The following is a 15,263-nucleotide window of genomic DNA, read 5'->3' as shown; positions in this document are numbered from 1 at the left end:
AAAAAATATATATATGAGCGTCTAAGCTGATGTGCATTTAGGATTCAGAAGTATATTCAGAAACAAGTACTCAGACAAGTCTTCTACTCTTGTCTCAACCACCCTATTGCCTTCCATGATTGCATTCCATATCTTTATTTCCAGGGGTGTGTATTGCGCATGTACGCAAGTGTGCATAAGCCTTCCTCCTACTCATCTACTAGGTGGTGTGAGGGGAACCCCACATTAGTAGTGTATTGGTACAGTATTTTATCAGGTTTTTGTTTACAACACAATGGAGAGATCATTCCAAATGCATGTGTGGCCAGCTTCTGCCTGTGTGCTACAGTGTTCCAGCATCTAACACGAACCATAAGTTACCCAATTTGCGTTTCATGTGTGTTCTTGTTTTTTTTCCCCCGTCTTTCCTATCCAGTAGTCTTATTAATTTGAAATGTATCCTTTAAAATGTGCTTCCAAAGTTTGGAAGGGGTGTTTGCTTTTGATTGATTGATTTTCCTTTATTGTGAGTGTTAAGCATCAAACCAGGGGACAGATTCACACTACGCAAATGCACTTGCCCAGCCTTCAGAATTGATTTGAACTGATTTTTATTACTTATTAACAAAGGTCAGGAACGGGTGGGTGTGTTTGAATTTTTTAATGTGGTGGCCAGATGTGGTAGTCCACACCTGTAAGCTCAGTACCCAAGGAGGATTGCAAATTCTAGGCCAGCCTGGATTTCATGGTGATTCCCCATCACAAATAATTCTTTTTAATATCTCCATAACTGTGAAAATGTATATGACAGTGACATTTCCTAAATTGTGAAACCTATGTAAATAACTGCAAGTATATTTTGCCTGCCTGACCAAATTGTATTTAAGGAGAACCAAGGACTAGCAGGATTAGAATTTCACTGTCCTCCTGTTTATTTTCATTAATCAAAAGAGACTCAAACCAAATAATTTAATTTGAAGTCTGTACCTTTCTTATTCTGGAACTTTGTAGTTCACATTTTAACCTAGAAAAACTAGCATTTCAGATACTAAGCTTGTAATTAAAGTAAACCATCATTGCAATTATCCCCTTCTTTGTTTATGTTTTTTTTGTTTTAGACTGAGTCTCTTCTAGACTCTGAAGCACTCAGATTATAGGCATATAATTATCATATTTAGCTATCAGGCCTACCTCTTCATGTGTTTTGTTCACTTGTGTTTTTTAAGATACATTCTCTCTCTCTGCCTCTCTCTCTCTCTCTCTCTCTCTCTCTCTGTTGTGTGTGTGTGTGTGTGTGTGTGTGTGTGTGTGTGTGTGTGTGTGTGTGTGTGTATGTGTGTGTGTGTGTGTATGCAGGCCAAAAGGAGCTAAAAAATACCTTGGAACTGTAGTTCCAAGTACAATTCTCTGTGAGCATCCTGATATGGGTACTGGGATCCGAACTCTGGTCCCTGATAGTGCAGGAAGCACTCTTCAGCACTGAACCACCTCTCCAGCCCTTGTGTTTGCTTCTGCTTGCTTCTGTGAGGTGTTTAAGTATGCGTGCATGTGTGTCCAGACCTGTACATGTGGAGGCCCGGGCTCAACGTTAGCTGTTATCCTCTATTGCTCTCCACCTTAGTTTTTGAGACAGGGCCTCTCACTGCACCTGAAACTTACTGTTTAGCTAGACTCGGTGACCATTAAACCCCTAGGGTCCCCCTGTCTGCCTCCCAGTACTGGAATTACAGGCAAGTATTGCCTCATGTGCCTTTTCACATGGGATCTAAATTCAAGTCTTTGTACTTGCTTGGCAGTCACTTAATCCATCTTTAGCCCTCTTTATATTTTGTTTTAGTAATATGTTTTTTTTTAATTTTTTGTTAATTGATTGAGGTTTGTCTAATTCTTAGTGTTAGTCATTGAACCTAAGTTCTCCAACATGCTAGGGAAGTACTCTACCATTGTCATTAGTCCTGCATTATCTGTGTTCTGTGTTGTATAGGAGAATCTGCCTTATTTAGGTTTTAGTGGATTTGTTTTATTCCTCTTCTGTTTTAATGTATGGTTTAAAAACCACACAAAGATACACACACTACATTTAATGCTTCTAGTCATCTGAACATTTTTTTTTTTTTGCTGTGGAGTAAGCTAAAGAAGTAACTTGATTGATTTTTTTCTTGCATAGCTCATAATTATCTCTATTTACTGCCCTTTCCCTTTCTAGTTTGAAATGAATCCCATTTTTTTTCCTTATTTCACTAATTGAGCATATATTCTTGGCTAAAGTAATCAATTTTTAATATACCATGAGAGAATTATTTCTCTCTACATTACTAGCAGGCTGATAAGGAAAATTCTCTCCTTTAGGATCCTTTCAAGTATAGCTACCCACCACTGGTAGATGATGACTTCCAGACACCTCTGTGTGAGAATGGGCCAATTGCCAGTGAGGACGAAACCTCAAGCAAGGAAGATATAGAAGGGGATGGTAAGGAAACCGTGGAAACAGTTTCTAATGAAGAACAACCAGCTCTGTCAGAAAAGGTAATGTTAGGGATAAAGTCAAATGGAATCAAAAGCTGTCATCTAAAACTTGGGCCATAGCTCAGTGGTAGAGCACTTGTTCAGCATGCATGATGCCCTGGGTTCGATCCCCAGTGTGAACGGGAGAAGTGTTTTCATGTCTCCCCAGCTCTGCCTGTGTCTTTGAGATAACCCAATCTTGCTTCCACATTTTTCTTGAGAAAATGAAGGAGGACGGATGAGGTAAATTGAATTGCAGTATCCTTTTTTTTTTCCTATCGTGTAAAAAGAGCTGAGTTCATGCTCTGTGTAAAACTTGGCAAAGTACATCTGGAAGGAATTTTTTTTGTCAAAAATATATTTATTTATCTAAGATAAAATAAAACTGATTAATATAAAGCTTCGCCTGGATGAAGTTACTCTTTATCTCATTTTGAAGGGCTTGATAATTGTCACTCTTTACAAAACTTAGCAAGGGCTTGCTTGATAAGTACATTGTAATTTAGAACAAATATCTTCAATAATGTCATATTTATAAGAGAATCGTAATGTTTCTCAGGGTCATGTCAATGTATGTTAAACATGTCATTTCAGGCATGCTAAACATGTTAAAAACTAATTTGCGTTGAATCTAGATGTTTATTTGTTCTCTCATGACATGTCCAACTAGAACTAAAGCATCATCATCTTTTCTCCTTTGTTTCTATTTTTGTTTTTTAATCTTTAGACTAGCCCAACTGAATCTGCTTCCAAGACAGAGGAAAATGAAAAAGTTGATTCAAAGATGAAAACTTTTAAAAAGCCATTGAGTGTTTTTAAAGGGCCCTTATTACACATCAGGTAACAAAGATTTTACTCACTGCATTGCTGTAACCTCTCTTGATCGTCTTGGGGGTGAGGAGGACTGCAAGATTAAGAAAGCTTCCTAAGAGTACAGTTTGTTCAGAGGACAATTTGCCTTGTTTTCCAGCCTTAGTGACCGCTTCTACCTACCTTTTTATTTTTTCTCCACTGAATATGTGTCAAAGCCCTCATCACACTTAAAATAGTAATATTCAGTCTTCATTTACTAATCTTGATGCATTTGTTTGTATTACTAATACTGGGGATGTATTTGTCAATTTGACCTTCTGAAAGCCCAGCATGTTCTTGGAAAATAGGGTTTTGGTGAAACCCTAATTTCAGACATGTTTATCTCTGTTCTTTGTTATTAATCCACTAATCCAGATTTGGGATTGGGGAGCTGCTGGTACAGGTCATTGGTGGAATTGTGTAAAGCCTTGAGTTTGATCCCTAGCACTGAAAAAAGCCCAGGACTATTTCCTGTATTGTTATGTGCAATATTGCTATACCAACACTAGTTAGTGATGACCTAATTATGGCATTTTTGTCCTTTGCCTTAAAACCTTCTTGTGTAACTGTATTTGGAGTTTATTGGAGTACATATTCCATCAACAATATAGCTACACTTCTAAAGAAACGTAATCTGAAATTCTCTAATTGATAAAACTGGTTTGTTTGCATCTGTCTTGATTCTTGGTGGTGTTGGGTTTGGGTTTATTGCCATTGTCTGTGTATGTATGCGAGTAAAGGAGAGACACACAACATAAATTTTGTCTCCCATGGTTTTTCTTTGCCTTTTTCCGCTTTGGAGTTCGTGTGTTTGCACCTTTTCTTCTACTAGTTTTGAAGTCAACATTTCATACTTCACAGAAGGACCATCCAAAGCATAGATCTAGCCTGCAACTCTGAGGTTTACCAGTGAAAGCAGCTGAGAAGGCAGGGTATAATAGGACAGTTTCCAGGGCTACACTTTGAACATGACCCCACTCCCTGTGGCCCTGAGTCACAGAGCTGCTCCTTCACATAACACAAGGATACCACCAGTGTCATCTCCCTAAGCTGCTTCTGATTTCTATAGTGTTTACTGAGACACGCTCTAGCATCTATACCATCGCTGTGTTTTCATGGCTCCTTTTTTTTTTTTGGTTTTTCGAGACAGGGTTTCTCTGTAGCTTTGGAGCCTGTCCTGGAACTCCCTTTGTAGACCAGGCTGGCCTCGAACTCCCAGAGATCCGCCTGCCTCTGCCTCCCGAGTGCTGGGATTAAAGGCGTGCGCCACCACTGCCCGGCATTTTCTTTCTTTTTTTTTTTTTTTTTTTTTTTTTTTGGTTTTTCGAGACAGGGTTTCTCTGTGGTTTTGGAGCCTGTCCTGGAACTAGCTCTTGTAGACCAGGCTGGTCTCGAGCTCACAGAGATCCACCTGCTTCTGCCTCCCAAGTGCTGGGATTAAAGGCATGCGCCACCACCGCCCGGCTGTCTCCTAAAGGAATTAAGCAATCCTGTATGTTTGTTGTCTTGCCCAAAGGTGGGCAAGTTTGTTCTTAACCACAGGTCTTCTCTAGACTAATGAATATCCTTGGTGTGAAGACATTTCTTGTGTAACAGAGCAGATAGAAACATAGCTCCATCTGGGATTACCAAATGCAGGCCTTCAATTCCAGGAGTTTTGAGAGACAAGAGGCTTGCTGGGTGGTGGTGGCACATGTGTTTAATCCCAGCACTCAGGGGGCAGAGGCAGGAGGATCTCTGTGAGTTTAAGGCCAGCCTGGTCTACAAGAGCTAGTTCCAGGACAGACTCCAAAGCTACAGAGAAACCCTGTTTCAAAAAAGAGACAAGAGGCTCACACTTGGAGCCTAGCCTGGGCTACCTAAAGAGTCTCAAAACTTTAAAATACATACACACAGGCACACTTAGGGTTATTTTAAAAAAAAATCACTTAAGCTATTCAGTTTTCAATTTAAAGAAAAAACACTACTCCAAATGTCCTTCCTGTAATTTTGTGGCACCTGATACAGTTTGGCTAATGTTAAACTATACAATTTTTCTGGAGAATTGAATCTTTTCATTTTAGGTTATAGATATTGCAGTAGCAGTAATAGCATTCTTGGAAGCTTGAGGCTTCCTAGTTTTACCAGTTTAAGTGCCCTCCCGTTGCTACTCCAAATTACTCAGAATAGCCATTGTGTAGTAAGAAATTATTCTGTTACATAAATATATCCCTAATAATGATTCTGCGAAATTACGTTCTTCTTGTTGGTCTAAAAAGGCTGCTCAAGTCTAATGTGTTTGTAGTTAGGAAGAGCTGAAGCAGCACTGGGGTCTGGCCTTTTTCTTTTATTATAATCCACAACCTCCCAGAGAGCTTACACACATCCACCTTAGATTGTCTTGATTATAGGATTAATTCAGCGTCTTCAGAATTCTCTCTTCTGTTCCTGCCTGTTTTCCTTCTGACCTTAGGGAAAACCATAGTGTTTCCTAGCATGCATAGCATCAGGAAGTTTAAAGTACAAAATTATATTAGGTAACTGTTTTTGTAGTCCTCTTGTATAAGGAAGTCTCTTCATACAAATGAGCATAAACTATCAGCCAAACAGTTTTTCCAGACTAAGGATTATAATGCTATTTAGTCTGAGTACTACAAATGCCTTATTTGTTTATCCACCTAGCCCTGCCGAAGAATTATATTTTGGAAGCATGGAATCTGGAGAGAAGAAAACTCTAATAGTGTTGACAAACGTCACGAAAAATATAGTGGCCTTTAAGGTAAAATAAAAAAAAAACAATTTAAAGCCATAATAAATTATGACGGCGAGATAATGGCAAGTGGTTTGGGGCATGTACTTATGGAAGAGTAGAAGTCAGACGATAAACAACTGTGTGTAAAATACCCAGCTGGTGCCCTGTTTTTATTTCTAGTACTATGAACCCTGTCCTATTCCCTTCTAGTAAGGCTTCTAGTGAGCACAGTCTCCTACACTTCGTGTTTGCTGATCCACAAGGGTCCAATAGAAACTATACTCCGGGTTCTATGAAATGTGAGGGCAAAGACACTTTCAATTTGACTGTTTTATCCTTCAGTGTTGGAAAGCAGATGTTTCATCTAATGAAGGTTTCCTGGGGACTGCACATACATGTGCACATATATGGTTACATACAAGAGAAAAGCTAGGGCCAGGTGTGGGGGTGCATGCCTTTAATCCCAGATCATGAGAGGCAGAGGTAGGTGTATCTCTATGAGTGTATGGCTAGCCTAGCCAACATAGCCAGCTTCAGGCCAGCAATGGCTACAAAGTAACACCCTGTTTCAAAGAGAGAAAAGGAGAGAGAGAGAGAGAGAGAGAGAGAGAGAGAGAGAGAGAGAGAGAGAGAGAGAGAGAGAGAGAGAGAGAGAGGAAGGCCAAGTGTCAGTAGGATTTTAAAGTAGGTTTTAAATAACTCGGGATGTTTTTATCTTATCGGTGAAGACAAATAGCATTCTCCATGCAACAACCAAGGTGGATGCATAGACTTCACTCATTGTCTATTAGCTGTTCTTTTGTTTGTTTTGAGACCGGGTTTCTCTGTGTAACAGTTCTGGCTGTCCTGGAACTAGCTCTTGTAAACCAAGCTGGCCTCGAACTCACAGAGATCCGCCTGTCTATACTCCGGAGTGCAGCTGCTCTTTCTTAAAGTGATTCTTAAACGATTTCTCTAAAGCAGCGTGAGGTTATGTGCTGTTTCTGAACAGGTGCGCACTACTGCCCCAGAGAAGTACAGAGTCAAGCCAAGCAACAGCAGCTGCGACCCTGGAGCTTCAGTTGATATCATCGTTTCTCCACATGGAGGTGAGCTGCCTTGCCTTCTTTTTCTATGCATGTATTCTTAATGCCTCATGTTCAAAAGTAGTTGGCCAATATATAATGGACTCCACAGGACTTTCTGTATGCTTTTATTTGGCTGCAGTTTGATCAGTTTTTGGTTGGTTGCTTGTTTGTTTTGGGTGGTGTTTTATTTTCTTTTCTTGGGTGGAGGGTTATTGTTGTTATTGGATTATCCTTTGTTTTTTAAGAAAGAACTTATAGTTGGATGCGTATGAAGGTACATTTGTACCGAAATCTTGGTGGAGACCTCCAATTCCCGTGCACCGCGCCCCCGTGTCTGCACTCTGTGCACTGGCACCCAGTTCCCGAGCTTCGGGCAAGGGGCTGGAGGTTAAAATACACAGACACACACAGACAGAGTGACAATGACATGGGTCATCCTTGAATTACCCAAGAATGCCCCCTTTATTGTGTTCAGGGGCAGATTATATAGAGATAGCCACGCCCCAGCCAAACCCACCAGAAACCACTCTCCTGCCATCAGGAACTCCTGAAGGTCTCGTGCTCAGAGCAGCTGTAGGCACTCAGATCAGGGGAAAACAAGTTGTTTACAAGAAATTCAGGATCTGGGGTCTCACTGCTCCCAACACATATGGAGCATCTGTAAGGACTTAGGGTGGGGAAGAATATGATCAAAATATATTTAAGTTTAACTTTTTTTAAATAATAAAATTATTAATTAAGAATCATCATAATGCCTTAAACCATATATCTAGCCCCCTGACCGTTGGTGTTCATATGTTACGCTACTCTTGTGGAATGCAGGCTTAAGAGTCTCTGCCCAAGACCGGTTTCTGATAATGGCTGCTGAAATGGAGCAGTCCTCTGGCACTGGGCCAGCAGAATTGACCCAGTTCTGGAAAGAAGTTCCAAGAAGCAAAGTGATGGAGCACAGGTAAGCGCTTTTACTCACAGCCTTTCAAATGTGACGGAGGACTCAAAATCAGAAATTCCTTCCTGGGGGTGGAGGGCACTGTCCTTTCCTTACAGCTGGCAGATTCTCGGAGTACCTGGACTGAAAGAGGGATGCGGCCCAGGACTGGCCAGTTGACAGGTGCACATCTCTAACCCTCAAGTCCACCGTATCAGAAAGTTGCTGCGTAGACTGTGGGCAGCATTGTCTGAAGCAGTGAAAAGTCAAAGGGAAAGGCAAGACGTGGAGGGCCACGGGGAAATCCTAGTTGAGAGGCATTGGCGCATGCCCGTGCTGGTGTGCTCTGGAACCACTCCGAGGATTCAGTCACTCTGTTCCCACATGAAGTAACAGTAGATAAACGATTGGAAAAGCTGCCCAAAGAGACATAGATACAGTATCCTTTTGAAAAGAGAGTGAGTGCACAGTTGTACACTTGTGTGACAGCCATATGCCCCTGGATGTCATCTGTGACAAGTGTCTTTAAATATATATGGGAAAGTAAAGGAAGCAAGAAAAGACTGCTTTCTACTTTGCTTTGCTTTATTCCTTTTTAAAATAAAGTTATAATTTATTTAAGTGACATCAGTTTTACACCCCCCCCCCCCGTGCACCTAAGGACATTTGCCCACACCCAGAGACATCTTTATTTTTCACAACTCAGGGCTGGGGTACAGTGAGCATCTAGCAAATGCTCCTAAGCCTCCTACAATGCACTTGATGGACACTATTCCCCCAAAATCATGAGCCCCCCCCCAACCAGTAGCACTGAGGTAGGAAACCCTGGTTTATGGAGTAGTTGACGATAGTCTCTCTGCTGACACATTGACTCGGGCATGAAGGAAATGAAAGAGGAAGTAACATCGTGACTCACTGTAACTGGAGGAAAGCAAGTTTCAAGAAAAAGAAATGTGCTTGGCTTACATGAAAAACAGCAAGGAGGTCTATTTGCCTTAACTGGGGGGAAGGTGTAGCCAAGAGACAGCTAGCAGAGCGCTAGATCATTGCTTATGAGGAGTATTGAATTGGGCCCAGCCTAGAGGCGTATTCCATGATCAAAGGATAGCTCTTATCAGCTCATTAAAACTCAAGGAAGAAAGTGTGTTGCAGGGAAATAAATAGCAGTACTAAGTACTGTCATGCGGATAAAGAAAGATGAGGTATTGGTGCTGCCCACTGATGGTCACATTATTAAAGGTACTGATGACCTTCAAGAGCACTGTTAGGATGTAGGAACCACAGAACCAGAGCCCGAGCTGAAGAGATGGCTGGGGACAACTGGGCTAAACTAGAGGTGTGGCAGATTACAGAGCAACTATGAAGTTGATGAAGGGATCTTTGGCTTCTTCTGTTGTAGGTTTTTCTTTTTGTTTGGGGTAGTGGTTTGTTTTTGTATTGTATAGGGGATGCATGTTGGCTTAGGGAGTTGTTTGTTTGTTTAGGCAGGGTGTCATTGTATAGCCAAGCATTAGCCTCAAACTTGTAACAATTCTCAGCTCAGCCTTTTAAGTATTGACCTTGCAAGTGCTCTCTGCTACACCCAGCCTGTCTTGAGGTTTTAACCATGAGAAATTTGAGCACTGTTTAAATCAACAGGCTGGAGGAGGTATCTCGATTCTACAGGGCTTACCTCACATGTTCCATCCCATACACAGCCAAACAAACAAACACAAAAATGAGGGACATGGCAGGCAATAGAGACCTATAATCCCAACACAGAGTACTTGCAGGTTGCAGCAGGAAGATCAAAAGTTTGAGGTTAACATGACCTACGTAGGGAAACCATGTTACAAAGAGGGGGAAAAAAGCTAACAAAAACCACTGGAAAAGTTGATATAGGGCCGACTGTGCAAAAGTACCACCTGCTTTTCACAAAATAATACTTGTATTTTCAAATTATATCATAGGAACAAACACTGCCTTCTGTCAAGCTTTGTTTGTTTTGGTTTAGTTTGGTTTGTTCTGCTCATGAAACAGGGCTTTGCTTTGTACTCCCGGGGTGACCTGGGCCTCAAGAGCTTTTTGTTTTTGTTCAAAAGCATGGGAAATTTTTGAAAGGTTAAGAAGGAGTGACACAAAAGAATTCGAGATTAATTCAGAGTGCTTATAAAACACTCAAAATGAAGGGGTTTGTTAAATATAAGTTGCTTTGGCTTTTACCAGTTCCTAATGGCTACCTTTTCCGGAGCTCTCTTGAGAGAATCTCTGTTCCCACCTAGAAGGTGGGAGGGATCCTAGTGGTTTGCTGCTAAAAGCTCAAGTAAAGCACCATCCTCCCTTCTAGACACTGAAAGATAAGTGGGGTAAATTCTACTGAACAACATAGAAAAAAGCTTTCTATTGCATCCCGTGGGGGCAGTGGGCAGTGTACACAGTCTCTTGTTCTTTATAGACATTTGGTAGCTAAAGGAGACTGAGGGTTAAGCTCCGTGGTTTAGAAGCAAGCACAAAGCCCCAGCTTTCATTTCCCCTGGAGAATAAAAGACCTTGGAAGATAATAGATAAGTATAGACTGAGCTGCTTGTTGAATTGTGCTTATGGAGAGGCGTGAAACCTTGTACCTCCGGTACACAAGCACCTGCATTTAACCCTGCATTCCCTGTTCTACTTTCAGAAAAAAAAAATGTTTGCTAAAACTTTGAAGAAGTTATGTTGCCTTTGCATTTCCTAGGTTACGATGCCATACTGTTGAGAGCAGCAAACCGAACACTCTCACACTGAAAGACAGTGCTTCTAACATGTCAGATAAAACCAGTGAAGATCTGTATCTGCAAGTAAGTGTGCTTTCTCCTTGCCTAAACAAATCGCCAGTGGTCGTCAGCACCAGAAGGCTGTCTGTGCTTCCCTAATGGAAGGGAGTCTTTTAGCAGAGACACAGTGAAGGTTTGCTGTTTGCTCTCTAGCCCTCTCTTTTCTTCCTCATTTTGGTTTTGTTTCTCTTGTGGGGTTTAGGGTTTGTTTGTTGTTTGTTGGGGTTTCTGTGTTTTTGCTGTTGGAGACAAAGACTCGCCTTGAACCCAGTCTGGCCTGAAACTTATAATCCTCCTGCCTCAGCCTTCCAAGTGCTAGAGCTGCAGGTGTGAGCCACCACTCCTGGCTTGGAAGCGCCCTCTTCTCCGCGAAGAGGCTAGTTAGAAATGGTAAACCACGGGCTGCATTCCGACAGCCACAAGCCTTTAAAGACTCTGGTAATTTTACCGTGGAATCGGGGCCAAGTAGTAAAGCACATGTGCTTTGGTGAAGTACAAAAGAGTTCCATCTTGTCACCAACTAGTGTGTTTCAATCAGAAAGAAACAAAGGGGCTTTGCGTCTGTAACCCAGTGGTGGAATTCTTACTTGCCATGGCAGTGCTTTAGGTGTGATGCCCACATGAAAGAGAAACCGAAGAGATATAAATAGTTCAAAGGTATCTGAACCTCCAGGAAGTGATTACTCTGTTCCTGTTTCAACTAGAAAATGGGACTTTTCAGAGTAGAGCAAGAAGGACATATATGTCCACCAGACTTTACATTGGATGCCTTCTTGTATTTTTAGCCCCCAGCTTTTCAGAGTAGATGGGCCCCATCCCTTCAGTGTTTGGAGTTCTGATAGTCCAGTTTGGCATGCTCCTGATTAATGATTGTTTCGTTGATGTCAATCTTTCGTCCCTTTTTTTTTCTTCCCATTCAGCTCAATCGTTTACTAGAAAGCAATAGGAAACTTGAAGACCAACTCCAGCGCTCTCTCTGGTTCCAGCAGCTGCTGCTTGCCTTAACAATGGTCTTGCTTGCTTTTGTTGTTTCTTTCTTTTATTCGTTATACAGTTAAAGAAGTGGTGCTTGGTCAGAAACGTAACTCCTTTAGACATTGTTTGGAGAAGGTATACAGACCGCACTCAAACTTCTCCACCCACCTTCTAGAACACTGTACATCTGGGCTCCTAAAAGGAAATATGTAGCACATAGCAGGGTGCCTGGCTTGAAACTAAGTTGTTTGGATAGAGAAATGTTCAAGGCATTGATTATTAGAGACTGTAGCTAGTTAGGAAACTAAGTAAAGGCATATGCAGTGTGTAAATCAATAGCTTAAACATAATTTATTTTTTCTTTTTCATCTGAATGTGTTCAAAGCAAAGTTTGTCATGTAAATGCACAAGCTGGGCTGAAAAGTCTATGTAACATGCTTTGTTGTCGCCAAAAGATGTAATCTGCTTTTTTTAAAAAAACAGAATTACTAGCTGAGCTGACTTACTAGCTTTTCTATACTATGTATGTAAAATATGTATATTGAAAAGGAGACCTACTTAAGCAGAGTAATTTATGTAACCATGACTTTGTAACTTTGAGAACTACTTCCAGATGATAGTCAATATTCTTTTTGGAATGTAAAGCTATTTAATGCCAAACCACTTTAGCCTTTGTTTCTCAGCGTCGCTGAGCAGCCTGCCTCTTATTAATCTGGGCTCTTCACTGATCACTTTGGTTTTGACACAATATGGAAAGCTACATGTGGTTGAATTTTCATAGATTTCTGGTAGCCGTGCCCAGAAGGAAAGTCTCCAAAACAGCCCCCTTTCTCGTCAGTTCTATGCAGTTTCATGCCATTCACTGTGTTTGAACAGTGAACCTTTGCCTGGTTTAGTATAAGGGACTACTCTTCCATTGTCCCATCTTCACCTACATTTCAGGGCAAAGGAGTCTCCTCTGTGGACCACAAATTATGCCTTGTTCACCCTCACTTTTCCATGAGAGAAAGGCATTAGGTAACGTTGTTGAAACTCTGCTTGTTTTAGCTGATCATTAGTCTAACTAACCTTAGGTTCAAAATGATCATTGTTAAAATTGTTGGTGAGAAGGAAACGCTGAAAAGACTGGAGTATCCGTGTGTGCAATTATAAAAAGAGGCTCAGAGAATGGGAGCCACAACTCCCAATGGGCTCTCTGGACCACTTTGATACTCTGCCTTCGGTACATTCATCTGACTCCTAAATCCCTACCGAGATACACCTTGCAGAACCAGAGGCTGATGCAATTAGTTTGTGTTGTCATTAGCATGACCAGTTTCAGTTGCTTTAGGTTCAAATGTACATCTGTTTTGATGAAAGAAAAGTAGTCTGCCTAGCAAATGAATGTTTAGCCATGTTTGGAGATTTAGGATTCTCGGGAGTAGAGTTGAAGGCTCTCAACTTGAAGAAATTGATTCCAACACTGAATTTGGAGGAGTGATGGAACAGAGCTTCTGAAAAAGTCAGCTGAGGAATTAAAACCTTAAAAGGACACTAGTGTGATACTCTGTCTTAACTTGGGTTTTTCTGTTTCAGTTTGCCACCTCCAGATGTGGAACAGACTGCAGTCCACACTAAGTCCTGTGCACAGTGTCTATGCCCCTGTATGTCCACAGAGACTTCCCACTGTGCTGGGAATCTTCCCAAGTGGTAGATTCGGGGCCTTAATACTCTCATTCCAAAGTATTTGTCTGTGCTTTTCATTCCTCATAAAGAAATGAGGAATCAATTAGCCAAGATGAGGAATATAATTGTCCTAACAGTGTCCCTTCAATGTTGACCCACTAAACACCCTTCCTTGCTTAATGTCTGGTCAGTTGAATTTAGTAACATACCTTGTTGGCATTCATTGTAGTGTAACATACATGAATGTAACATATATACATTGTTACATCACTCCTCAAAACTGTGTGGTAAATGTGACTAAACAGAACTGCGGAAAATTAACCATAATGTCGAAGGCATCTAAACTTTTCTGCCAATCTTAATTAGTCTATATATTTGCATTTTATTGGTTCTGTCTTCATTTAATTGAATCATATTTGCATGATTATTTTTGGTATTCTGATCAATACTTTTATCTTTAATCATGCCATTGCTTTCTTGTGATCAATTTGCCAGAGATTTTCATTTTGATGTTTGTTTTCACTTGGGAATGGAAATTAATACATTTTCCATGAAAACATTAATAAAAGATCATTAGCTTGATCTGTAAGTCGCCTAAAATGCAATTGCTGGTAAGCCTAGTCTCAAATTTCATAAAACCATAACTTTTTATATCTTGCCACTAATTTTGACTGGATTTAATAGCACTTTATTGTATAATTATAAAAAATATATTCCTAGAATTGTTGCCAGTGTAATTTCTCTAATGTTCTGGTGCTTTTCATATATTTTCAGTATTTTTATTACTATATTGGTATTTTCTTTGTATGAATTGATCAAAAGAACATGTTTTCTATTTTAATATGTTTTAGAAAATAATTACATTTATGAAATAAATATCATCAGGAAAAACTTTTGTCTCTAATTGAGAAATCATTGTCTTAAAAAAAATCAGTGTTCAGACCAGACCATCTCTGCCCTTTTAAAGATCATCAGAATTTCATTTGGATCACCTTTGCATTTTTATAAGGACCCTACTTTGGGCTTCCAAAAGTGACTGCCATGTCAAGAACCCCTGTCCTTGAGTGTGTCCAGTTTCTCCTTGTCCCTGTGTCGAGTTAAGGCTGCACAGCAGTGCAGTTTTTGACATTAAACTCAAGGCTTTGGCTTGAGACTCTGGAACCACCTAAGTCTGGACTGCCCCATGTACCCTCTTGCGTCCTGGTAGACACATACCTTTGTACTTGACAGGTAATTGGCACAAGGAGAGCTCAAGCTGGTGACAGAAGCTAATAATTTCTGTCCCCTCACTATTCGAAGACATAACTTTTCCAGAAAGCAGCCCCCCTCCATAAAAATCAAATGAATAGCTGATCCTCCTCCATTGAGATGCAGAGATACAGAATCAGATTAGGAAAAGGGCCCATGTGATAAAAGAAAGAGAGACTTGCAAAGACAGAACATTAACCTGCAGATTAAGTACCAACCTGGGACTGGGTGATCCTTCCTAAAGGAAGATTTTCTTGGCAGCACGTTTCTCAGGGGAATTCTCTGCCTAGGGAAGGGTCAATAACAGCAAGCTGCTCTTTCTCCCTGCACTTTTCACCACGCACTGGAGGGTTCCTGACCTCACTGGTAGCATGGGTCCTCCTAACACACAGGGTGTTTCCTTCCTCCAGAACCCAGAGGAACTGGCTGGAATTTTTCCCACTTGTTCCATCTGAGACAGTGGTTAGGCAGACTGCCCGTGTCCTGGTCACCTCCCTTCATATCTGGGGCAAGGTAAACCA

General features: G+C 40.9%; 1 protein-coding gene across 2 annotated transcripts in view; it reads left to right on the top strand.

Moving 5' to 3' along the window:
- Positions 1-14,380, top strand: part of Mospd2 (motile sperm domain containing 2) — a 41,829-nt gene extending 27,449 nt beyond the window's left edge. The window contains exons 9-15 of one of the 2 annotated variants that reach the window (XM_075957022.1): positions 2,329-2,505; positions 3,212-3,324; positions 5,998-6,094; positions 7,059-7,155; positions 7,957-8,086; positions 10,776-10,878; positions 11,775-14,380. In XM_075957022.1, coding sequence (XP_075813137.1) covers positions 2,329-2,505; positions 3,212-3,324; positions 5,998-6,094; positions 7,059-7,155; positions 7,957-8,086; positions 10,776-10,878; positions 11,775-11,912 — 855 coding nt within the window. In that variant the 3' untranslated portion in view covers positions 11,913-14,380. The remainder of the gene's footprint in view (positions 1-2,328; positions 2,506-3,211; positions 3,325-5,997; positions 6,095-7,058; positions 7,156-7,956; positions 8,087-10,775; positions 10,879-11,774) is intronic. The other variant, XM_075957023.1, reaches the window with a different exon arrangement.
- The last annotated feature ends 883 nt before the right edge of the window (positions 14,381-15,263 follow it).

Source organism: Microtus pennsylvanicus, chromosome X (genome assembly GCF_037038515.1).
Source record: "Microtus pennsylvanicus isolate mMicPen1 chromosome X, mMicPen1.hap1, whole genome shotgun sequence".
In the NCBI taxonomy this organism is placed as follows: domain Eukaryota; kingdom Metazoa; phylum Chordata; class Mammalia; order Rodentia; family Cricetidae; genus Microtus; species Microtus pennsylvanicus.
The sequence above is the reverse complement of the archived record's forward strand: the minus strand, read 5'-3'. Positions and strand labels throughout refer to the sequence as shown.